Here is a 27,620-nt window from a genome sequence, read left to right as displayed (position 1 = left end):
CGCTGACTATTTATGAGCCTGCCAAAGCAGCTTCTACCATCTCAAGCCCCAAGTTCACTTATCTGGGCTAAAAGCTTCTTTACCAGACTGCAATCAACCAGCTACCTCGGACATTGGCAGATAGGTTCTCTTACTCAGCCTGTTATCGTAACTGTGTTGAAGTTCTGGAATAAAGGAACTGCAAGTTGATGTTCTACATCTTGTCTATGTGTGATCCATGGCTGCTGCTAACATCACGGGCCTCCCTTTTACCATCTACCTGGGGATCACCAACAAATGCAGACACCGGGAGTGCCCCAGGATGAAACGTCCCACTCTTCTTGCAGGGCCTGTCCGGCGTGGACACTGCCTATTCTGTATGGACTAAGTGACCATGACAAGTCAAGCGCAAAGCCTCGCTTAAGCCAGCCACTCAGGTACCAGGGGTATCCAGCTGCCTCCAAGCCAAAAGGTCAGGCCCTGGTGGGAGGATGTTGCATACACTTTTGCTAATCTTTCATCACCATATACAAATTAGCCACATTTGGCAGATATGTATTGAAATTATTTAATGTTATTCACAATATAGGGGTTTACAATCTGGTCAGTAATAGGCCAACTGCTGGAAACCACCAGCCATCACGAGAACGGTACCAAGCTGATGACTATAATAGGGGATCCTTTTTCACTCATTGTTGAGCAGTAGGTTGAGTATCCGTACTGCCATTACATTATTTACTATGGGATCTTCAGAACTTCCAAGTACAGCGCTTGGCTATTATTATTGCTACTCACATAAACAGTTATTGGGAGTGCCAGAGATACCCAAGCACTGTGCTCAGCAATTTCCAACCTTTCCATAATACATTGATTAAGCAGTAGGTTGAGTATCTGTACTGCCACTACATTATTTACTATGGGATCTTCAGCACTTCCATGCACAGCGCTTGGCTATTATTGTTACTCAATTGTTAACAGTTATTGGGAGTGCCAGAGCACTGTGCTCAGCAATTTCCAACCTTTCCATAATACAGATTCTCAACCTTGCACTTCATTCAGATAGAGAGAATGGTTCTAAAGTTCTTGTGTTGGTTGGTGTCCATTCTCGTCATCGGCGGGTGTCCCAGATCACAAGAATGGGAACGGGTATAACAATCGGTATAATAAACGGAATGATATGATATTATTGTTTATGCTTTAGTAAAGAACCTCGTTAAGCAATGACTCTTCCCACACGTAGATGTTTAAGAAATGCTTTTATTTTGATTTCTTTACATTTTTGTTTTTGAAAACATAAAGGCCCTTATTTTGTATTCGGGGATCTGCTAAATGTTCTCTGGAAACAAGGACTCTGCAGGAGACTGGAACACGCTCCTTTATGTACCGGTCCCTGGAAGTTACACGTCACTCTCCGCCGTGACACACGCTGCCATATATTATTGCACATTTCAGCCTTACATGCAGCGTGGAGGAGATGTGCCCTTGTCTGTTCAGCAGTCCATAGCGCAGTGATAATTCCCAGATTAGGCTCAGTAATTAGAGATTTATGTGGCAAGCGTGGAGGTTATATGTATAATTTATCATTTGGTGGAAAAGGAAAAGAAGTGGGGAGAAAAAAAAATTCAACAAATGAAAAGCCTAAAATCACCAGAAGCTGACGCAGAAGAATAATACAAACTGTTCAATACACACAAACAACTAAGTCCCATGTTAGAAAATCGGAGCAAATCTTAAAGCGATGTCGTCTTCTCTGGAAGCTCGGTAAGTGCAGATATACAGTAACTTTTTGGCATGGAGAAAAATCCAGCTGGGTTCTTGTTATCACAGCGAGGGTGTTCGGAGGGATTTCTCAGAAATGTGTTCTTCAATAACTGGTTGCTGATCTTCAAAAAGTGGTGGAAGTGGATACTGGAATAGAAGGAGGACAGTTCAGTGGGCACAGATATAATACACCATCAGTCCATGGCTACTCTTGTAAACTTAGGATCTACCATCACTTAATCATCATCACTAATAGTAGTAGTAGTAGAAGTTAAACCTTTGGGTGGATTAAGATGGCCAGGAGACCTGGGCTGAATGAAAATTTAGCATCCCCACAAGTTTCATTTTATTTATTAATTGTTTGACATTTACTGCCCACATACAGCACCAGAACCAAGCTTCAAGCCTTCCGTTCAACAGTTTTAGGACCTTTGTAGGACCTTCAAAAGTCCTGAAAGGGCTGAGAGGAGGCACACATGTTTAATGATTTCATGGCATCTGGCCAATATACAGTACCAGAACCAAGCTTCTTGGGAAAGTAGGGAGTCCCTTCTGTTGGATTTCAGTTCAACAGTTAAAGGACTTGTTAAGATGACCATGAGACCTGGGCTGAATGAAAATTTAAGCCCCCCCCCCCCATAAGTTTAATATTATTTTCTAATTCTTTGACATTTACTGCCTACTTGGAGAGGAGTTCCTTCCATTCAACAGTTTAAGGACCTTTGTAGGACCTTCAAAGGCCTGTATAAGGATTTTATGGTATCCAGCCCACATATGATACCAGAACCAAGCTCTTTGGGAAAGTAGGGGGTTCCTTCTGTCGGATTTTAGTTCAACAGTTAAAGACCTTTGTAGGACCTTCAAAGGTCCTGAAAGGGTTCTGTATACACACATATATCAGTATTTCGGAGCTCTACTTATTATGTCTACAAGGCAACTTCAAGCCTTAGGCGTGGGATACCGCCCAAACCACCTGATACTGGATGGAGTCATTGCTGCTGTAGTGCTGTGTTGAACACTGCCATGCTGCAATAACCTTCACAGTCAGGTAGTCAGGGTGGTGCTGTGCAGGGAAAACTAACAAAGGGTGCAACACTACACCAGCAAGGTAGCAGCTTTGTTTTCAGGAGTCCCTGATTATGAAGTGATCCAGATAACATGGGAATGTAACTCTTGCAGCTTGCTATGCTTGCTGCCATTGAATGGAAACATAATGAAAACCTGTCTGATTGTGCAGTTGCATAGTTCGTTTCAGTGTATCAGTCAAGCATGATCAAGACAAGTTTTATTCTCTTAATAAGTAGATCACAATACAGTTAACATTGTATCGAATCTGGTACGGTGCATTATGGGTGCAATACATGTAGCAGTCGATACACTAGTTGCTACGTGCTGCCACATATTACTTGGCATTTGGAAATTTAAGAATTATAAATCTCCTGAATTGTGTTTCCTTCCCATCTCATACACTGCTCTTTCTCCTGACTTCAGAGCGGATTATCTAAAGTCCTTTAATACAAGAAATGAGAATTTTTCATTACATCTGTAAACACATTTCCCGGGTCTAAAGTGTTCATTTGGAAGAAGGAAATGCAAAGGATATTGTAATCCCAAGCTTAAGGTGCATTATACCAGTACTGTGTGAGTTAATGACAAGCTGCATAGATGTGTGTTGTGGGTTGTGCTGTCATATTTTTTGGGTAAGTATTGAGAGGTTGGAACAGGTGGAACACCCTAGAAGTTGTCATTTTTCATCTCCATTGAGAAATAAATAAAAAAAACTGGTCATGTAGAGGTTAATTTCTGACTTTTTAACCAAAAAATGTAAAAGTGACTTTCAACATGATGAGAGGCAGAGGTCATGGACTTTATACACCAAACTTACTTGAGCTAGAGTTCAGGCTTCCAAATTGTAATCCGCCTCCAAAGCTAGATCCTCCGAATCCATATCCGCCTCCACCGCCCAGGCTCAGACTGACGCCACCGCCAAGTCCGGAACCAAGGCCAAGTCCTAGGCCACCACCAAGACCACCTCCAAGTCCAAGACCTCCTCCGAGACCACCTCCTAGACCACCTCCGAGACCTCCTCCAAGGCCTCCTCCAAGGCCACCGCCAAGTCCAGCTCCACCGGCACCTCCTGCACCTCCTCCAACTGTAGACTTAGACACCTGAACGGTGATGCCACTTCCAGTGCTCAATCTGCAGGAGAAATATATAAGAGGTTTCAATACCATACCTTATCTTTATGTTCCTTGTGTGCAATAAACAATCAAAACTAAAGTATTAAAATTATTAAGGCATCTTAAATTGACTACAGAACAGAAAATCTTTGTATCATGCTCCACCCCCGCGGAGCATTAACTACGAAGAATGTGAAAAATGTGAGTGTTCCTTAAAATGCTAAATAAAGAGCTTTCAAGTTTATTTATGAAGATGTTCTCCAGATTGCAATGTCCTACAGAAGGTAAGTGACACTTATGGCAACCATTATCGCTACCAAACAACCTGCAGAACATCTGATCCACCCTTTGGAGAAAGGAGATGAAGGTGAATATAACTTTCTTTGTTGGACAGGGTTAGTGGGAGCCCAACATAAAAGGGTGGGTGTCGGTCTCAACAGGCGGGACTTAAAGGGGTTGTCCAGTCTTGGAAAATAAATGTTATTATTTCTTTGATTAAAAAGTTATACAATTTTTTGAAAATTTTCTGTATCCATTTACCTATAAAAAGTTGTTATTTATGATACTTTGAGAGGCGAGCAACAAAACAGTCAACTGTATAGCCGTCTCGCCTACAGATATTTTAACTAGGGCCATAGTTCGTAGTCACAACACATCTCCCCCTACGTAGGCAGAGAGATAACATTATACATTACTAGTTGCCAGTAACCACCACTAGGGGCAATTTACAGCATACTATTCTATTAGGAGTATAGTATATCCACAGTATGCAGAGAGCGCCCCCTATTGGTGACTCCAAGCTTCTATAATATAAATGATTATGATCTGTCTTTAAAAAAAACAAGCCCCGACAACTATAAAGCTGAATTTTGGACCAATTTAGACTACAAAAAATATAATTAAACCCTGTTAAAGACATTTACTGTAACTAATGGCCTGCATGACCTTTCCTCAAATGTTAACAATTCTATGTATACAGAACATATTATCCCGACAAAAATTGTAGCAACAATGAGGTCAGCAGCTTGTAATACTGATTTCTACAGGGCGCTGACATTAATAACACCAGATACTAATGTCTGATATTTGTAGAATAGACGGCATTTAGATGAAAGTTCATGAAGTCCAGGTTTTTTTTTTTTCCAAATGTAAAATACCCTTTAAGGAGAACACAATGAGAAGGAGCAGAAGATTAATTCAGGTCGCTGAGACCTCTGCAAGCAATTTCACTGAATTTCAAGAACTCTTAACCTCTCCTGACATTTTTCTTGCCTTTCAGAGATAATCCTCTCTAAACCACACAAATTATGGTTTGATCTCATATAACTACATATACTGTCATAGGGTCTGGTTCAAACCTAAAAAGTTTCCCATTTTAAAGGACATTTACCACCAGGATGAAGGACTGTATGCAAATGAGCCTGAGGGGCTCCAGGCTCCATTAACACCTATGGAGCCTGGAGCCCCTCAGGTTCATTTGCATACAGTCCTTCATCCTGGTGGTAGATGTTTTTTAAAGTGACCCTCCAGCAAGGAAGCAAAATATGATTATACATTGGGCATGAATAGTCAATATAGCCGCCTGACCCCGCTGCCTTCCTCTCTTCTAAAATTGCTGATTCAAGCCAACAGCTATTCCTCTGCAACTTTCTGTAAATATACACTCTCATTTTGGCCAAGTATTCACATATTCTTCACAGGTAGAAGGGAATGAGTCATTGCCGGACACATCTAATCCTACAGGGGCCAACCTTACAATTGCCAACCTCCCAATAAACTCCAATGAAGAGCTGAGTACCCTACATCTCGCCTCTTCTAAGATGTACCAACCAATTCAGGTCTATGACCCCCGCTAAGTGGTTAAGGTCCCACCTGTAATTTATTTACAATAGAAAAACTCTATATATTTTTAGATGTCCCTCTATTATTCCTCCTGCAAATGTATAAATAAATGGATAGCTGTGTTTTACTATCCCTTACCCCCCCTACTCTGTCACAGTATGTAGGCCCAGGCTTCATTGTTAAAGGGCATCTACCACCAGGATGAAGGACTGTATGCAAATGAGCCTGAGGGGCTCCAGGCTCCATAGGTGTTAATACTAATGGAACCCTTCAGGCTCATTTGCATACAATCATTCATCCTTTAGGGGGAATAATAATATCTAGTAGTAGTAGTAGTAGTAGTAGTAGTGAGCTATGGAATTACTCAGCTAATTCCCTCCCAAACAATCTGAATGTTTCCAGGAGGAATAACAGAAGGGATGACACCATGCACATTTTAAGACGATGCACATATTACAGAGGCATGCAGTTCGACCACTTGGGTCGCTGGAATATAGGCAGGAAGGGGTTAATGATAGAACTGTGGATATGGGTCAGGATATCACTTACACAACCCAGCAGATAACCTCTATGTAGGTCAGCATGCAGTATATTACCCGTGATTTATAGATCAGAACCAGCTCCATACAAATGACCCCCCTGAGGGCGGTCTCCTGCTCCAGTGTTACTTGGAGGAGTGCGGTCATCCCTCTCTTATGCAATCCCTATTCTTTCCTGGTATTTCATGTAGTCTATGTCTTCCTGGGTGATGGCAGAGAACATTATGCATTGCTCGGCGCTGCGCTCTGCTCTATTTCACTAGTAATATTTTACAGCGCGGCTATTTTTAGCAAACCATTAACAAGTGCGCAATGAAGGAACGCATTAAAGCGAGGGGCTTGTTTCATGCAGAATGTGCTCGGATGTTTAGAGGGATACACCGGAGTATCAGCAGGAAGGGCAATCAGCGCTGCAGAGCATCGCAGAACGGATTACTGTATATGGAGCGAAAAAAGTACAGAGTTACGGAAAAAATGATCTGCGCGTTCTTATGTAAAGCGTAGCTAGGGGGGATATGGTGGGTCATGGGGTCACACTGGCTCCCTTTGGACTCACCCTCATTATGCCAGATTTAGAGTATAGGTGGTCTTCTTATATTATGATATACTTAAGACCCCAAGTGCACCTTGTACGAACCCTTCGAACCCTTAGAGCTGCCACCCCTTTAAGGGACATATCGGTGGATATCCAAAAAGATTCTGTAGTTTTAGGGTTAATTTTAATAATGTATAGAACTTATTGCATTAGACTAAATTTTAATAGTAATTTAGTTCAGAGCAAGCATCAGCACTGGGAATAACAGGGCATTCTGGGGGCTTCTGGGGGCGGGGGGGGGGGGGCACATAAGGAATCCATGAGGGAGAATGGGACTGTATCTAATGAATCCATAGGGGGTGAGAGGGGCTTTAAATAAAATAACCATTAAGGGGCTGTTTGGAATGATAAACTAGGGAATATGTTAGGGAAAAAGAGACTGTTTTAGTTTCTGAATTTTTAAAGTCTCCACATGAGATCACTGCAAAGGGGCCTACTGAGGATGTGTGGCCCAGGGGCCTACTGAAACCTGGAGCCAGGCCTGATTTGGTTAGTATTTAGCGCTTTTTTGGAAGTAGGGGCTTATCATCAGCTGACCTCCAACTGTACCTAACTGTATTCTAAGACATTGCCACAACTTACCTCTCTAGTAGGGGCTCTGTTTCCTATGTATTTGAGCTGAGAATGCATGTATGAGTGGGGGGTCAAAAGGAATAGCCGTAAATTACAACAAAGAAGAAGTCAAATTAACTTACTCCCCTGCAGTTCTGACTTCCTTAAACCTTATTCTATTACAGCATATAATGTAGTATATAATGTGTCTTATACATTATGCATTTGTAGCAAGGGCTATTGGGAATCTACAGTAAATTAGTCGATAATGTTACTAATAACTTTACTAGTCAATTACGTTACTAATAAATTAGTAATACTTTCTATCACATCACAAGCTCCCGGCTCTGTCCTTATTATATTACGTGTTGCTGTAGCTCATTCAGATGGACTGCTGTGTATCAGCGCCAGCCCTCCACAGGATCATCAGGTCAGTACATGGACCACAGACTTCCAGTACAGCAAGTCAAATTATATACGGTAAATCCCCAGTTCACTGCTTCCCATATAGGGAAGCATTTAAAGGGGTTGTCCATTTTTTTAGCAAATAATTGATATATTGTTTGTGTAATGAAAAGTTATACAATTTTCCAATATATTTTCTTTATCACATCCTCATGGTTTTCTAGATCTCTGCTTGCTGTTATTCGGTAGGAAGCTTTGTTGTTTACTTCCTGTGGATAAAAACCGGACCGTGGTCATGTGATATCACACAGGTGCACGGCTCTTTTCAGTAATCAGAGCTGTGTGAAATAATGAGCTGTGCACCTGTGTGACATCTCATGACCAGGGGTATAATGAGCTGTGCACCTGTGTGACATCCCATGACCAGGAATATAGCGAGCCATGCACCTGTGTCACATCTCATGGCCAAGGAATATAACGAGCTGTGCACCTGTGTAACATCACATGACCAGGGATGTAATGAGCCGTACACCTGTGTGACATCACATGACCAGGGATATAATGAGCCGTGCACCTGTGTGACATCACATGACCAGGGACCGGTTTGTCCACAGGAAGTAAAGAATGAAGCTTCCTGTTGAATGTCAGCAAGCAAAGATCTAGAAAACACTGATGATTTCATACAGAAAATATATTGGAGAATGGTATAACTTTTCATTAAACAACCAATATCAATTATTTGCAGAAAATGGACAACCCCTTTAAGAGTGAGTAAGTTGGGCCCATACTGGTATATTACTGAACCAAGTCAGAAGCCAACAAAGAATATTCTTCCCCTTCCTATTATGGAGTATCTTCTATTCCGAATTCCGGTCTCACTGTGTCATTTTGTGGCAGAAAAGGCGAAAAAGACAAATATTAAGCCAAGACCGGACTGTCACTGCAGTCTAATGCATTGCCCCCTCGGGTGTGTTGTGACCTCCTGGGCAATATACCTGTCACACTATGACAGACTATGGAGGCCATAATATAATCAGTCACATTTTGATTACCCAGCTTTTTTTGCTCCAGTCTATTTTTCACATTTCCTCAATCTCTGCTTATTTTTGGCTGACATGTCCCTCTCTACTCCAAATTGCTCAGCTAAATAATTTAATATGGATTAGACCAGAATTCTTCAAGACAATGTCAGGAGTCAGAATAAATGCGATTTTCAATATTACTTTTTAGACAGCAGATATGCCTGGGTTCCAAATCCACAAAAATTTCAGATATTATTGAAATGGGTAGAAATGCGATTCCCAGGACGTATTCATCATCATTACATTAGTCACTGGGCAACTAGAATAGCTTAAAGGGGATGTCTGGGGACGGAAAAAAAATGGCTGCTTTCTTCCAAAAACAGCGCCACACCCGACCATGGTTGATGCTGGTATTGCAACTCAGCTGTACAGAGATGAATGGAGCTGAGTTGCAATACCATCCACCACCGATGGTCAGGTGTGGCGCTGTTTATGGAAGAAAGCAGACATGTTTTTCTACCTCCAGACTACCCCTTTAAGAGCCCTCAACTAAAGAAAGTTCATAACCCTACAATCAGATGTCATGAAGCTCAGATCAACCTTGTCAGATTGATAACTCACTATATACAATGCCGTGGACAATCTAAATTATAATTATAGTAGATTTAGAGATAAACCTCATTACAGAGTATCCTACTCACTACCAATGACCAAGTGTAATCTGTTGATCAAACTGGCAGAAAGTATTCAATAGCACTGCAGTGCTCCCGCAGGTAAAGAGAAGTATTACACCATTCTAGGTCCTCCAGTGGAAGACAAACGGGACTTTTTGCCTGTAATTTTGAAAACAACTGCTCTGAACTGTGAAAAAAATTCCTACTCTATTGCTCAGTTTTACAATATAATTTTTGGGTTGGAGTAAATAAAAAAAAATATTTTATGAAATGAGTAAGGGGTGGATGAGTAAAGCTTATAATACTATAATATTATGAATTGATCCCGATTAGCATGGATCAGGGAATGGATTCTGGCTATGGGGGGGTTAACTATGTTGCCATGGCTACTAATAGTCTACGGACTGGTGGAATGTGAGAATATTTCATAATTGTAATTATTGTCTTCATACTATCGGCTTAGTATAATGACCTATGTAAAGTGAGTTTTAAATGTGCAATTAGGTTGCTTGGAAATTCATCAGACCCATAATTTAGAGCCTGTTGTATTTATGAGTTATGAGCTAGCTATTACTGGTTCAGTGTCGAAAAAAAAATGAATCAGACCTATAGTTTAGAGCCTGGTGTATTTATGAGTTGAGAGCTAGCTATTCCTGGTTCATTGTCGAAAAAAATAATCAGATCCATAGTTTAAAGGGAACCTGTCACCAGGAGACCCATTTTAGCACTCCCCCAGTCCCCACAGAGCATAGTACATACACTACCAAAGTGTTTTTGTATAAAAAATAGGTTTTGCAGAAAAAAAGATATGTTATATTGTACCTTTCATTAGCATCTGCTGTGTGACTAGACACTCATCCCCCACCCTTGGGAAACTGCTCCTCCATGTGTCCTTTTCAAATATATGAATAACTCCCCTCACTCGGGATTGGCTGTAGAGGAGCAGGGGGTGTCGCTAAGCCAAGTGATGGGTGTTTTTATATATTTGAAAAGGACACATGGAGGAGCAGTTTCCCAAGGGTGGGGGGACTGCTCCTTTCCAGCCACTCCCAGGGGACAAGTGCCTAGTCACACAGCAGATGCTAATGAAAGGTTCTATATAACATATCTTTTTTTCTGTAAAACCTATTTTTTATACAAAAACACTTTGGAAGTGTATGTACTATGCTCTGTGGGGACTGGGGGAGTGCTAAAATGGGTCTCCTGGTGACAGGTTCCCTTTAAAGCCTGTTGTGTCTATGAGTATAGTTTCAGCTACTCCTGGCTCCCTCTAAAGTTCACTGACAGTACTACAAGTCTACTGTACACAGAAGTGTCTGGATCAGATGGTGAAAACTAACCTCGTGAATACACCAGACCTATAAACAATGTGTCCAGTGGATTTTTTCTACGTTCCAAATGGCACAAAACATTTTTGACCTTCTATATATAGTGCATTACATACAATATTTTAATAGTTAACATTTTTGACATCCATGGAATTTTATGCCTAATCAGTGGGAACCAATATCGATCCCAAAAACGGGCCCTTTATTTCTTATAAACATTTTCCACCCAAAGTGTAGAAAGTTTATGGCACTGCCTCACACTCGGAGTGTAGCGAACCCTTTAATCTATGGATTGCATATAATAAGGGAGAATATTCAGATGTGTTTTTTTCCTACCATCCGAAAGATATTTCACTGCTGTTTTCCCCGCGAAGTAAAACAAGCGGCATTAAATCTTATTGGATTCTGGCGATCCTAAATCTACGGAATGGTCACCTTGCCTGATCTGTCCAGGGTCTGATTAATTCATCCTATTCTTGCTGTATGTTCCGGGGCTCTTTGAGCCGCGCTCTGTAATTTACAGTCTGCTACACTCCGTTACTCAGCAAAACCGGCGATCAATCAGCTGGGTTCATGGAAACAGCTGTTCACAGTGAGACGGGATATCAGGTCAGCGAAGGCCGTAGATTGTGAATGAACACAGCAAAGGCTTGAACGTATTCCAGGCTGCGGGCTATAGACCGCCATTTAATACCCAGGCACTTTTAACAATTTCCCCGCTTTGATAAAAAGCGCGGTTAACACTAGACAACTAGAAGGAAGACTCAACAAGGCGATAGGATCTGATATCAAGTAAGATCTGACATTCAGAGGAGGTGGAAGTAAAGAAGTATCCTTGTGGTGTCACTAGACTAGACTAGTGCCATGTTTATTTGGGGCAGAGGTTAAAGGGCATCTACCACCAGGATGAAGGACTGTATGCAAATGAGCCTGAGGGGCTCCAGGCTCCATTAAAACCTTTGGAACCCCCAGGCTCATTTGCATAAAGTCTTTGATTGTGGTGGTAGATATCCATATCTACCATATCTGTCCGGATGCTCCATTCAATGTCTATTGGATTGACAATAATAGTTAGTTATGGGGTCAGTGGAGGGACCAGTGTTTGGACTCTGATCTAATTTTTATTACCTATCTATTGACTGCTAAATGATACATCCATGGGACCCCCACTTATCAACCCAATGGGTGACCCTAGACCAATGTTAGGAGGAGTTTGAATGTCGGAGCTCCCAAACACTGGCCCTATCAATCCATTCAAATCCTTGGCTATGCCAATGAGTGTGGTTAAATGATGGTAAAGGGGGACATGGGGGATTGGGGTGCCCCATTGTGATGATTACAGGATTGATCTGTAGTCGGATCCTCAATGATGTAAAATTTATTAATTAACCGCCCAGTGGTCTATAATACCCTTATTATTAGGTAGATATTCCTATTACAATAAGGGACTTATATGGGGGCCTCATAGCAAAAATCGTAATGGGGCCCTCATACGTGTTCAGAGAATTTTTTAATTAGAGAATTTTTTACTAATGCCCCTAAAATCTTCCAAAATTCAGAACAGTTGGCAAGTATCAATGTTCACAGAATTACCCTTCTATTATCTCCTCTTTTCATAAAGTTCATGGTAAAAAGTGTCCAGATGACCAGAGCCCCCTTATTACTAGTGATAAGCATAGCCCTGAAATACCTAAATATGAATCCTAAATAACCTGTAGGACATCATAAGTTTTTGCCTATTTTTTCAAATATTTGGGCCATTTAAAAGTATAACTTTTAGCACTTTTCCCTCAGATAAATTCTTACCTCAATTCTTCACTGTCCATCAGTTTCTTGTAGGCTGTAATCTCTACATCCAATCCCATCTTCACGGCCAGAAGATCTTGGTATTCTTGACTATAGTGAGCAATTTGCTGAAAAACAGAAGGTATATTACTATTAAGGACAATCTAAAATGACCTTTCAAGAACGATCCACTTAATATGAACACAACATTGTCCATATTTAGTATCATAGGTTATACGGTTGAAAAAAGACACTTGTCCATCAAGTTCAACCAAGGAAGGATTTTGGTTGAGTAAGATTATCTGTGTTTGGTTGTGACACTTCTGGTTCACATTGAAGAGATCCAAGTGGTGTATTAAGTCTAAACATAAAGCAATGCTCTACAAGCAAAAAAATATGCAAATAAGTTCTCCTCCAGAAGACAGAAGACAATTTCACATTAGCAAAACCAGAGGCTCCTCTAGAAAGAAGGTTCTACAAGTGTTTGTAATGGGCCTCCTACACTTTTGAGTTGGGTTGTCCAGGTTTTAAGAAGTCTCCTACGATAAAACCACTTCTGGAACTTGTAGATCTTACCTTTCTAATGTCATCTAGTTGAGATTTCAGAGCCGTGACCTGCTCTTGGTAGGTGTCCACCTCGCTGGTTGAGCTGCTCTCAGCTTCTGTGACGGAACTTTCCAGCTGAATGTTCTGTAAACCAAAAGAAGAGTCACTGAATCCCACATCACCATACAGAATATATATAAGGTTACTATGTCCTGTCTTATATCTCATTGATTTTTTATGTAGACATAAACCAAAGTTCACTTTGATGGTCATCAATCCAAAATTTTGATTTGGATTAAGGTGGTGGTGGTGATGGGGGATGTTAAATTAATTGAAGCCCTTTTAGCACCTCAATTCTGTTGACATCACTGTAACCCGTCTAGATTTCGGAATTAATTAAAAAACTGAAAGTGTCTACATTTTGGAGGACATTGCTGGAGGACTTGACCTGTCTGTACAGTACACCAAAAGCCTATTGTTTTTGATGGACTTCATGTAATACATCATGTTCCCTATGGGGGCACTGTGGTGAGATTATACATTATAGCCATAATTATAGCCAATCCAGCGCCTCCCAGTCCTGGATAACCTAGGGTTAGTTTATTTTTTAAAAAAACCTAACCTTTTTAGGATACCTACCAAAGTCTTAACCCTTTCAATCTCACGTTGTACTGAGTCAACCTGGAGCTTCATTGTCCTGTACTCCTCCTTGTAGGATGTGAGTGCTTGTACACTTGGTTGCGTGGAGCCGGAGACCATAACAATCTGAAATAAGGGTTAAAGTTATATAGTGAACATTTTCTGTGCTCTATATTATAGCTGTGCCCCTGCCAGTACCAGGGCCATGGCACATATGTACAGGGTATGGAGGTAAGTGATCCTGATACCTTGCTCTCAGCTGCTGCGAATGCCTCCTGCTTGGTCTTTGCAACAAGTAATTCATATTGTGATTTCATTTCGGATATGGCTGTTGTCAGGTCCACGGCTTGGGCATAGTTGTCGAATGAGATGGAGACGGCCGCCTTTGTGCCAGTGGTGATGATGGTCTGGACTTCTCTGACTTTCTGCGATTAAGAAATATGAGAATAGTAGATATTATGGATCACTGGATATATATTATTCATGTATAAGAGGGGAATACAGCTGCCCCAGGTATCTGTAACTTACAGCATCATATATCTGCTTGGACAGACTGATTTGATCTTCCACTCCAGTTAGTTTTGTCTGTAAGTCAAAGATGGTCAAGTACAGATGGTCGACATCCTGGAAGGAATTAGGAAAACCACAGGGTAGGTTACAAACGTTATATTAGTGTATTCATAAGCAAATATATAGATATTTAAATGGCTAGATAGATAGAAAGAAGATAGATAGATAGATAGATAGATAGATAGATAGATAGATAGATATGAGATAGATGATAGATAGATAGATAGATAGATAGATAGAAGATAGCAAATAGATAGATAATAAAGAGATTCATACATACATAGATTGATGATAGATAGATCTGAGATAGATATCTGTAGATAGATAGATAGATAGATAGATAGATAGGAGATAGATAGATAGGAGATAGATAGATAGATAGATAGATAGATAGATAGATAGATAGGAGATAGATAGATAGATAGATAGGAGATAGATAGATGATAGATAGATAGATAGATAGGAGATAGATAGATACATAAATAGATACATAGATAGATACATAGATAGGAGATAGATAGATAGATAGATAGATACCTGTAGATAGATAGATAGATAGATAGATAGATAGATAGATAGATAGATAGACACCTCCTTAAGGGTAGTCCATTCAGCTTCCAGACTCTTTGTGGATGCGCTGTCCTCATCATATCTACAGATATACAATGTTATCAGTTTAGTCTGATGCTGAGGAGACAGTTATAATAATAAAAATCTTTATATAGCGCCATCAAACTCCATAGCGCTTTACATATCATAGGGGACATCTACAAATATAATATTACATTATAGAGTACAAACAGTCATATGGAACAATAGGAGTGAGGGCACTGATCAGAAGAGCTTACAGTCTATGAGGATGAGGGGGTGATGCAAGATCCTACAGTCTATGAGGATGAAGGGGGACACAAGAGCTTACAGTGTATGAGGATGAGGGGGTGACACAAGAGCTTACAGTCTATGAGGATGAGGGGGTGATGCAAGATCCTACAGTCTATGAGGATGAAGGGGGACACAAGAGCTTACAGTGTATGAGGATGAGGGGGTAACACAAGAGCTTACAGTCTATAAGGATGAGGGGGGACACAAGAGCTTACAGTCTATGAGGATGAGGGGCTGACACAAGAGCTTACAGTCTATGAGGATGAGGGGCTGACACAAGAGCTTACAGTCTATGAGGACGAGGGGCTGACACAAGAGATTACAGTCTATGAGGATGAGGGGTGACACAAGAGCTTACAGTCTATGAGGATGAGGGGATGACACAAGAGCTTATAGTCTATGAGGATGAGGGGGTGCTCACAGGAGCTTACAGTCTATGAGGATGAGGGGGTGACACAAGAGCTTACAGTCTATGAGGATGAAGAGGGTGACACAAGAGCTTACAGTCTATGAGGATGAGGGGGTGACACAAGAGCTTACAGTCTATGACGATGAGGGGGTGACACAAGAGCTTACAGTCTATGAGGATGAGGGGATGACACAAGAGATTACAGTCAATGAGGATGGAGGGGATGACACAAGAGCTTACAGTCTATGAGGATGAGGGGGTGACAAAAGAGCTTACAGTCTATGAGGATGGAGGGCGTGACACAAGAGCTTACAGTCTATGAGGATGAAGGGTGACACAAGAGCTTACAGTCTATGAGGATGGAGGAGGTGACACAAGAGCTTACAGTCTTTGATGATGAGGGCGTGACACAAGAGCTTGCAGTCTATGAGGATGAGAGGGTGACACAAGAGCTTACAGTCTATGAGGATGAGGGGGTGACTCAAGAGCTTACAGTCTATGAGGATGAGGGGGTGACACAAGAGCTTACAGTCTATGAGGATGAGGGGATGACACAAGAGCTTACAGTCTATGAGGATGAGAGGGTGACACAAGAGCTTACAGTCTATGACGATGAGGGGGAGACACAAGAGCTTACAGTCTATGAGGATGAGGGGGTGACACAAGAGCTTACAGTCTATGAGGATGGAGGGCGTGACACAAGAGCTTACAGTCTATGAGGATGAGGGGTGACACAAGAGCTTACAGTCTATGAGGATGGAGGAGGTGACACAAGAGCTTACAGTCTTTGATGATGAGGGGGTGACACAAGAGCTTACAGTCTATGAGGATGAGGGGGTGACACAAGAGCTTACAGTCTATGAGGATGAGGGGATGACACAAGAGATTACAGTCTATGAGGATCAGGGGGTGACACAAGAGCTTACAGTCTATGAGGATGAGGAGGTGAGACAAGAGCTTGCAGTCTATGAGGATAAGAGGGTGACACAAGAGCTTACAGTCTATGAGGATGAGGGGGTGACTCAAGAGCTTACAGTCTATGAGGATGAGGGGGTGACACAAGAGCTTACAGTCTATGAGGATGAGGGGATGACACAAGAGCTTACAGTCTATGAGGATGAGAGGGTAACACAAGAGCTTACAGTCTATGAGGATGAGGGGGTGACACAAGAGCTTACAGTCTATGAGGATGAGGGGATGACACAAGAGCTTACAGTCTATGAGGATGAGGGGATGACACAAGAGCTTACAGTCTATGAGGATGAGGGGGTGACACAAGAGCTTACAGTCTATGAGGATGAGGGGGAGACACAAGAGCTTACAGTCTATGAGGATGAGGGGGTGACACAAGTGCTTATAGTCTATGAGGATGAGGGGGTGAAACAAGAGCTTACAGTCTATGAGGATGAGGGGGTGACACAAGAGCTTACAGTCTATGAGGATGAGGGGGTAACACAAGAGCTTAATGTCTATGAGTATGAGGGGGGTATCACACGATGCATGTAGAGAATTCTCAATAAAATGGAAGAATGTGGAGTTCCCCTTTAAATTCAGTAATCATAGAGATCTATACTTTTGTTGCCTACTCACTTGGATTGGACTTCTTCAATCAATTGCTTGTAGTGATCAATTTCTGCCAAAAGTGCGGACTTGGTCTGAGATAGAGTGTCAATCTGGGCTTTGTAGCCAGCGACAGCGGTAGTTGCAACCACTCCGGGGCTGGCTGGAGCACTGGGGTCACTCCTGTTGTACAGATTGATCTGGGCCTTCAGGATGGTGTTCTGTTGCTCCAGGCTGCGGACCTAAAAAATTCAAGAAGTACCAGTGATTGGTGGTGGCCTACTCCCTGTCTGGTATTACAGCTCAGTCATATTTAAATAAACTGCAATACCAGACATGGCCACTAGGGAGGCACTATTGCAATGAAAAAAGTGCTAATTAGAAATCATAAAACAATTTTAGCTAATTTTTTATCACCTTATATTATTGGTCATCACGTAATCTTCCTATTTAAGGCCGAAGCTCTCATCTCCTGACCTTTCTGATTGAATAAATAATTGCATTTTCTACATGGTTCTGTTCCTTTGTTACTCCAACTTGGAAATTTAAGAAATAATTGGCAAGTGGGTGTTACTATTACACTAGTCGGTGGGGTGTGTCTCTACAATGTTTGCTGCTATCAAATGGATGTCAATCTGAGCAGGGGCACGCCCCTAACTGGTAACACCCAGATGTCAATTTATTAAAAAAATATCTGATAGGATTAATAGCACAGTGTAACAGCATAGCGAAATAGAACAATGTCATTTTTGGGTGAATACAAGTATTTGCAAATTTGTTCAATTAGTACTGAACAATATGAATATTTGAAAAGTTCAGTAAGCTATTTTTATAATACAGATGCATCCTAAATTACAGGGGGGCATTAGCAGGTGGATTTTTATATATTGAAACCAAAGATCCAAATCCTCTGTATATATATCAAATCAAATTATACAATTTTGCCTACCCGGAGCCACCACTAGAGAGAGCTAAAGAGCTCACTGCCTAATATTTATACATAGTACTCTATGATTACTCAGTATGCAATAAACTCCCTCTAGTGGTGACTGCAGATAACTAGAATGTTATAATTTAAACTATATAAGATAAAAAACACAAGGTTTGGTATCAAGTCTAAGCAAATCTTGTTGAATGTTTAGTCCGAGGCATTAGATGGAGGCAGAGTAAGGGGACTCAGTAATGAATGAAAATTTGACTATGATTCAATGTAGGTAGAGTAGAGAGATAAGAAGTTTAAGTTAACCCTTAGAAGTACCTTGTCAATGAAGCTTGCAAATTTGTTGTTGAGGCTCTGCAGTTCTTCCTTCTCCTTTAGGCGGGTCAGCTGAACAGTGTCCACAGAGGGCAGAGATGGGTCAATAGATGGGATATCAGGAGCGCCACCGGGACCACCTCCCAGGCCCCCCAGTCCCCCAAGGCCCCCAAGTCCGCCTGGTTTGCCCGCAGCAAACAAGAAAGATGGGCTCACACCATAGCTTCCTACCTTGAAACCTCTACCTCCTAAACGACCTTTCAGCACACCAATAGCTCCACCAAATCTACCTCCTGCACCACCAATACCACCACCTAACCCAAATCCTGCTCCTGCACCACCACCCAAGCCTCCACCAAGCCCAGCTCTCAGACCAGCACCACCAGCAAGACCAAGACCACCTCTGAATCCAAAACCTGCTCCACCTGCAGCAGCTCCTAGCCCAGCAGCTCTGGAGAGACCCACTCCACCAAAGCCGCCTCCAAAGCCACCTCCAAAGCCACCTCCAAAGCCACCTCCAAAGCCACCTCCAACCCTGACACTACTCCTGGCCGAAGAGAAGAGTTTGTTGCCTCCATAAGATGCACCATAGCGCACAGCAGAGCTGCTGACTTTGACTTGCTTTTCCACACCCATTCTGAGAAGTATCCAAGGCTGAGACCTCCAGAGCAAAGCTGCACATGGACCTCTGAGCAGTTCTTTATATATATATACCCACCTGGTGTCCAGAGGAGACGCACAATCTCTGCTTCCTATTGGGCGAGGCTACTTTTAACACGACTCATCAAAATTCTGCAATCAAACTTCTACAATTGGCCCTGGGGGTGGCGGAGATGAAGCTCAGGACAAGGGCTAGCAAGCAGCAGAAAGAATTAAGAAAATGTCACTGTGCACAAATGTCTAAATATATGCTCATTGCCAAAGGCTAGCGTTGCCTCTGCTCTGCTCCCAGGCTGGAGGTTGTTCGGACTTGTCATATTTTATATTCAGGTGATCATCATTTTTGGTGGGATGTTCCTCAGCCTTGACATGTATTCTTTATACTGCACACAAGGGAGGTGAGGATGGAGCTTCAGCTCAAGTCAAGCGAGATCTTGCCACGTAGCTGCTTTCCTTGAGGTTAGATGCTGCTATTAGATAGCCATGGGTTAACCTCATGAAGGACCTGCACACAGAATTCATCCAATATCGACATTCTGTAGTTCATAGGAGCATGGACAGAAAAGTCAGCCTGCTCTTACTGATAACAGGAAAAAGTAGACTTACCATATTTAAGTCCATGAATAATGTATCAAGGACTTCTCAAAGATAGATAGATAGATAGATAGATAGATAGATAGGAGATAGATAGATATGAGATAGATAGATAGATAGATAGATAGATAGATAGGAGATAGATAGATAGATAGATAGATAGATAGATAGATAGATAGATAGATAGATATGAGATAGCAGATAGATAGATAGATAGATAGATAGATAGATAGATAGATAGATTGGTTTCTCTACTCAACATTATGGTGTTTGCCTAAAGTGTATGATGGGTCCATCTGATGTGTCTATGACTTGTTTGATGTGTATGATGCGTTTGTCTATTATACATGTATACTCACCGGCCACTTTATTAGGTACACCATGCTAGTAACGGGTTGGACCCCCTTTTGCCTTCAGAACTGCCTCAATTCTTCGTGGCATAGATTCAACAAGGTGCTGGGAGCATTCCTCAGAGATTTTGGTCCATATTGACATGATGGCATCACACAGTTGCCGCAGATTTGTCGGCTGCACATCCATGATGCGAATCTCCCGTTCCACCACATCCCGAAGATGCTCTATTGGATTGGGATCTGGTGACTGTGGAGGCCATTTGAGTCCAGTGATCTCATTGTCATGTTCAAGAAACCAGTCTGAGATGATTCCAGCTTTATGACATGGCGCATTATCCTGCTGAAAGTAGCCATCAGATGTTGAATACATTGTGGTCATAAAGCGATGGACATGGTCAGCAGCAATACTCAGGTAGGCTGTGGCATTGCAACGATGCTCAATTGGTACCAAGGGGCCCAAAGAGTGCCAAGAAAATATTCCCCACACCATGACACCACCACCAGCCTGAACCGTTGATACAAGGCAGGATGGATCCATGCTTTCATGTTGTTGACGCCAAATTCTGACCCTACCATCCGAATGTCGCAGCAGAAATCGAGACTCATCAGACCAGGCAACGTTTTTCCAATCTTCTACTGTCCAATTTCGATGAGCTTGTGCAAATTGTAGCCTCAGTTTCCTGTTCTTAGCTGAAAGGAGTGGCACCCGGTGTGGTCTTCTGCTGCTGTAGCCCATCTGCCTCAAAGTTCGATGTACCGTGCGTTCAGAGATGCTCTTCTGCCTACCTTGGTTGTAACGGGTGGCGATTTGAGTCGCTGTTGCCTTTCTATCAGCTCGAACCAGTCTGCCCATTCTCCTCTGACCTCTGGCATCAACAAAGCATTTCCGCCCACAGAACTGCTGCTCACTGGATGTTTTTTCTTTTTCGGACCATTCTCTGTAAACCCTAGAGATGGTTGTGCGTGAAAATCCCAGTAGATCAGCAGTTTCTGAAATACTCAGACCAGCCCTTCTGGCACCAACAACCATGCCACGTTCAAAGGCACTCAAATCACCTTTCTTCCCCATACTGATGCTCGGTTTGAACTGCAGGAGATTGTCTTGACCATGTCTACATGCCTAAATGCACTGAGTTGCCGCCATGTGATTGGCTGATTAGAAATTTAGTGTTAACGAGCAGTTGGACAAGTGTACCTAATAAAGTGGCCGGTGAGTGTATGTGTACCCAGTGTGTCCTGGACATGTCTAACCCATGTGTTGTGGAAGATGCCTGTTGTGGAATTATTATGTGTATGATTTTTGTGATGTCTGTCTCAAGTGTAAGCCGCATTTGTATGCACTTCTTACACAAGGCACCGCTGCTCTCAGTTTCTGCCTTGGAGCATAGATAAAAAGATAGATGAATAGATAGAGATAGATTATAGAGAAAGATAGATAAATAGATAGATATGAGATAGATAGATAGGAGATAGATAGATAGATAGGAGATAGATAGATAGGAGATAGATAGATAGATAGATAGATAGATAGATAGATAGATAGATAGATAGATAGGAGATAGATAGATAGATAGGAGATAGATAGATAGGAGATAGATAGGAGATAGATAGATAGATAGATAGATAGATAGATAGATAGATAGGAGATAGATATGCAATACATTGATAGATATCTGAAATAACTCATATCTATCTCTATATGTATTACATATGCAACTTTCATTGGTGAAATGGCAGTTTTCTTGGCAGTGCCGAAAACATTATGGCCAAAATGTTGGAGAAATTAAGGAGAAAACGAGGCAATCCAATGCTGAGGAGCATGATACATGAACGTCAGTGAGTATGGCCTCTGTTTGGTCATATTTTAGCTCTGCTCTCATTAGTATCTTTGGATCTGGGTACTTCATGTGGCTCCTATTCCCAGTTAATTGGATCCTATTGGTGCCATTCCTGAAACAGACCTGGACTAGACCTGGACTCAAGCTTCAACCAAAGCTCCACATGGCCCTCACTTCTTTTGTGACGGAGCCTCAGCCTTAAGAACTTTCTGTCCTACACTTTCTCCTGTCCTACATTCTTTTTGTAGGAGCTTTCTATTTTCACTTTTCCATCTGGTCCTTCCAGTTGGGATGAGTCACCTAAGACTATATCATCCACGCCTGGTCCCAGTCTTATGTTCACTTAACTTCACTGTTTACCCTTAGGATCCTTAAAGGTCCTTCACCTCTACCAAATAATGGCTTCATCCAATGAATGGCAATAGGATGTCACACCTTTCCTTCACCCATTTTGGCCAACTCTTCTCTAATGTGAACGGTATATTTAGAACAGTGGGGCACATTTACTTACCCGTCCCATTGACGCCGCCGATCCGGCGGGTCCGACATCCACGCCCCCCCCCCCCATTTGTGTTGCATGCAACCCGGCACCGATGCGCCGCAATCCGATCGCGTACGCCAAAAGCCTGGTGCAATTCAGGGCAAAACGGAAAAAAATTGTGAAACCCGACGGAAATGCGTCCGACGGACCCTTAGTAAGTGTGCCCCAATATCTTAGACTATACATAGTAAATGACTGCTGCTCTCTCGGCATTATTATATTGTATAGAAAGTGAAATAATAGACAATGACAACAGTTTATAGATAAATTGACTCCTGGAGCCGAGAACAATCTCCCATGACGTCATTGCCATCCTCCAATCTATAGAACGAGTCCTTGCGAAACAAACTGCTTCAATTACAGTGAAGGCACTCGAGCATCGGCCTAAGGAGCGGAGTGCGCGGAGTAATTGTCTTGTTCCACACATACCTTCTCACCTTACAAATCATTATGTTGCAGTGCGCATCCTTCATTATCTGCTTTCAATTTGCAAATTCATTGCTGAACAGAATTTAGAACAGATCGAAATACATTAAAAGCTTGCTTAATCTATTCACAGTTGTTTATGGGCTGGAAAGCTGCTTTCCCTGAAATTCAATTATATTATATGCTCCATTCATGTCTCACAATAGACGTTTCTCCTCCATCATGTATAGAAGGCTAAATATTCTCCACTATGTTCACAGTAAGTGTCCTGATAATGGTAGCACTGGGCACAACCTCATACCCTGGCATGGGTGGCATCACTGTGACTCAGACTAACTTCCCCATAGGCTTGAATACATGATGAAGAAAATGATAGGACATGATATGTTATGTGTCAGGTTGCCATGACAATTCCATTTTGCCTCGTAGATCTTTTATTAATTTCACCTCCCTGCTGAGCGCTTATTGTTAGTTGTCTAAGCACAATGGAGGCACCGAGGGTCAATGATGCGAGATGCAGAAATGGGACCCTAATGCCCTGACTTCAGGCTCCGTGACGTCTGACTTGCCTGTATCTGTAATATTATGGCTTGATTATCTAAGGTTTATTTTTAACTGGAATGGATGCAACCTTAGAAAAAAAGTATTTTTTTGGTTTAGTTTTTCTGACGGCTATGATGAGTATTGAACCTCAGGATGTCAGAGAGATAACTTTAAGCTTCTGGTCCCTGTTGTGAAATCCGTGTTTCACGTACAGTACTGTTTATAGGACTAGTATAGGATGAAGGCTTTGGCCATTGTGGATATGACTCCTTCCTATAAGCAACGTCATTGCTATATTGTGAGAACTCATCAAAAATGTAAAATTAGACCTCTCATTGCTCCCCCCCCAAAAAATTACAGCTGATTCAGGAAGCTGGGAAGAAGCCGAGGCCTGTAGCTGAAACCTACTTTTAGTTTTACCAGCTTTCAGTTCCTATGATCTACATCTTTCAGACCATTTAAGTGATGCAGGAGGGCAAGTAATATGTAATGATGTCAACCTTCGCAACTACTGAGGCCTGTGGTCCGAACTTATCCAGTGCATAATGCCTACGCTGCAGCTCATGTTTTTCTTGAACTAAGGGGCCAGTGTTACTACTGTGGAGGGGTATAATTAACTACCGGGACTTGGCGAGTTGGCCACTGTGGGGCAATGTGACTATTGGCTACTGTGGTGCACTGTTATTATTAGCTAGTGTGTTGAGGCATTGTGAGTACTTGCTACTGTGGATCACTGTGGCTACTGGCTAGTTTGTTGGAGGGCACTGTGTCTACTGGCTTCTGTGGGAGGCTCTGTGACTATTGGCTGATATGGGGGCACTGTGACTATTGGTTACCTTGGGGAACTGTGACTATTGGCTACTGTGTGGGCACTGTAATTATTTTAGCTACTGTGTGGGCACTGTGACTATATTAACTACTGTGAGGGCATTGTTATATTTTTTGGCTTTATTGTCTATTATACTTTCATGTGTAGCCATGTACTGGACATGTCTAATTCGTTGTCTTTAAGATGTTTGTTGTGGAATTATGATGTGTATGATTTTTGTGATATCTGCATAAACACTTTTTGCACAAGGCACTGGTTCTAAGGGAACTTTCCTTCATTGCCGACTGTGAAGGCACCATTACTCTTTTGGCCTGAGGGCACTGTGCCTATATTGGCTACAGTAGGTGGACACTGTTACTATGTTGGCTACTGTAAGAGCCATGTGACTATATTTTCTACTGTGGGAGCATCTCTATGTGAGCAACAGAGCAGTATTAAGTTTGTTTTAAGAATGCTAAAATTGTAGTGCTGCTAAGTTTGCAGTGATGAATTTTAGCTGGAAGAAGCTGACATAGATAGAAGAAGAAAATTAAAGAGAACTCCTTCAATCAAATACATAATCTGTGAGTCATCAAATTTACAGTAAGTGATTTTATTACTAGAGATGAGCGAACACTAAAATGCTCGGGTACTCGTTATTCGAGACGAACTTTTCCCGATGCTCGAGTGCTCGTCTCGAATAACGAACCCCATTGAAGTCAATGGGAGACTCGAGCATTTTTCAAGGGGACCAAGGCTCTGCACAGGGAAGCTTGGCCAAACACCTGGGAACCTCAGAAAAGGATGGAAACACCACGGAAATGGACAGGAAACAGCAGGGGCAGCATGCATGGATGCCTCTGAGGCTGCTTAATCGCACCATTATGCCAAAATTATGGGCAACAGCATGGCCATGACAGAGTGACAGAATGAAGCTAGATAGCATGTAAAACATCCAATAATTGACCCTGACACTATAGGGGACGGCATGCAGAGGCAGCGGCAGCAGGCTAGAGAGTGGCATGGCAACATACCCTAAATGGACTCAGGCTTCAAACCAATGGGTGGCAGAGAGGAACCAAAGGAGGTGAGCAAGAAGCGCTCAAATAATATCGGTACATGATAAAAGTTTGCCAGTATATTTTGTGGATTACACAGCAGGGTGGCGACAAAGTTAACATGGAAGCCATGAAAACAACCCAAAATTCTGCCTGACACAGCTCGTTTGATAAGGGGACCATGTATGGAGGCAGTGAACTAGTAGTAGATTAAAGGTGCTGCAGTTAAAACTATGTTAGTTGGATCTTGGCATGGAGCTGGCGCTCCGCTGCCAGGCGAGCTTTCGCCAATCCAAGCCCCTGTCTATAGGCTACTCCCCAAACAGCACTTCTAAGAACCTTTTGTATAAGATCAAGTGTAGTAGCGTTCTTATAAGTTTAGGATATGGCGGGTGAGGGGAATGTAAACAGATGCGCAAGAAGCGCTGAAATAATATCCCTAAATGGTAAAAGTTTGCAAGTATATTTTGGGGATTACACAGCAGGGTGGCGACAAAGTTAACAACTTTGATGTGGAATGCCCTGTAATAGCTCTTGGGCGGTGTGCCTTTTATCGCCTAGGCTCAGCAGTTTCAGCACCGCCTGCTGTCGCTTAGCGACGGCACTGCTGCTGTGCCTAGAGCTACCGACTGATGGCGCCATGCCCACGGATGGTAATTCGGAGGAGGAGGAGGTGGAGGAGGGGTGGGAGGAGGTATAGTAGGCCTTTGAGACCTGGACCGAGGTAGGCCCCGCAATTCTCTGCGTCGGCAGTATATGACCAGCCCCAGGGTCAGACTCGGTCCCAGCCTGCACCAAGTTAAGTGTAGTAGCGTTCTTATAAGTTTGGGATATGGCGGGTGAGGGGAATGTAAACAGATGCGCAAGAAGCGCATGATGCGCATGGAGCTGGCGCTCCGCTGCCAGGCGAGCTTTCGCCAATTCAAGCCCCTGTCTCTAGGCTACTCCCCAAACAGCACTTCTAAGAACCTTTTGTATAAGATCAAGTGTAGTAGCGTTCTTATAAGTTTAGGATATGCCGGGTGAGGGGAATGTAAACAGATGCGCAAGAAGCGCATGATGCGCATGGAGCTGGCGCTCCGCTGCCAGGCGAGCTTTCGCCAATTCAAGCCCCTGTCTCTAGGCTACTCCCCAAACAGCACTTCTAAGAACCTTTTGTATAAGATCAAGTGTAGTAGCGTTCTTATAAGTTTAGGATATGCCGGGTGAGGGGAATGTAAACAGATGCGCAAGAAGCGCATGATGCGCATGGAGCTGGCGCTCCGCTGCCAGGCGAGCTTTCGCCAATTCAAGCCCCTGTCTCTAGGCTACTCCCCAAACAGCACTTCTAAGAACCTTTTGTATAAGATCAAGTGTAGTAGCGTTCTTATAAGTTTAGGATATGCCGGGTGAGGGGAATGTAAACAGATGCGCAAGAAGCGCTGAAATAATATCCCTAAATGGTAAAAGTTTGCCAGTATATTTTGTGGATAACACAGCAGGGTGGCGAGAAAGTTAACAACTTTGATGTGGAATCCATGAAAACAACCCAGATTTCTGCCTGACACACCTCGTTTGATAAAGGGACGATGTATGGAGGCAGCTATATGGACGACTTTTGGAGGTAGCAATGGAGACAACGTGTGGAGGCTGCTATGGAGACAATTTAATTTGGATAGTGCCTGTATGTGGCAGTCCCAAACATTTTTCAAACCAGAGGAGCAGGTAGGTGGCCCTCCAGTAAAATGGAATAGATTGAGTGCCTGTATGTGGCAGTCCCAAAAATGTTTCAAACCAGAGGAGCAGGTAGGTGGCCCTGCAGTAAAATGGAATAGATTGAGTGCCTGTATGTGGCAGTCCCAAAAATGTTTCAAACCAGAGGAGCAGGTAGGTGGCCCTGCAGTAAAATGGAATAGATTGAGTGCCTGTATGTGGCAGTCCCAAAAATTTTTCAAACCAGAGGAGCAGGTAGGTGGCCCTCCAGTAAAATGGAATAGATTGAGTGCCTGCATGTGGCAGTCCCAAAAATGTTTCAAACCAGAGGAGCAGGTAGGTGGCCCTGCAGTAAAATGGAATAGATTGAGTGCCTGTATGTGGCAGTCCCAAAAATTTTTCAAACCAGAGGAGCAGGTAGGTGGCCCTCCAGTAAAATGGAATAGATTGAGTGCCTGTATGTGGCAGTCCCAAAAATGTTTCAAACCAGAGGAGCAGGTAGGTGGCCCTGCAGTAAAATGGAATAGATTGAGTGCCTGTATGTGGCACTCACAAAAATTGTTTCAAACAGAGGACCGGGTAGG

The 27,620-nt window shown here is 42.6% G+C and overlaps 1 protein-coding gene across 1 annotated transcript; it reads right to left on the bottom strand.

Moving 5' to 3' along the window:
• Positions 1–1,218: 1,218 nt before the first annotated feature.
• On the bottom strand, positions 1,219–19,219 carry LOC140117478 (thread biopolymer filament subunit alpha-like). The gene is made up of 10 exons (XM_072134249.1): positions 18,527–19,219; positions 17,299–17,510; positions 15,009–15,069; positions 14,376–14,471; positions 14,096–14,272; positions 13,848–13,973; positions 13,239–13,352; positions 12,684–12,790; positions 3,626–3,939; positions 1,219–1,887 (listed from the first exon to the last, which is right to left on the bottom strand). Exons 1-10 carry the CDS (start codon positions 19,157–19,159, stop codon positions 1,865–1,867), a joined length of 1,863 nt encoding a protein of 620 aa, XP_071990350.1. The 5' UTR covers positions 19,160–19,219; the 3' UTR covers positions 1,219–1,864.
• Positions 19,220–27,620: the final 8,401 nt, after the last annotated feature.

The sequence above is a fragment of the Engystomops pustulosus genome, chromosome 2 (assembly GCF_040894005.1).
Source record: "Engystomops pustulosus chromosome 2, aEngPut4.maternal, whole genome shotgun sequence".
Lineage (NCBI taxonomy): Eukaryota > Metazoa > Chordata > Amphibia > Anura > Leptodactylidae > Engystomops > Engystomops pustulosus.
Note: the sequence above shows the minus strand (reverse complement) of the source record. Positions and strands in the feature narration are given on the sequence as shown.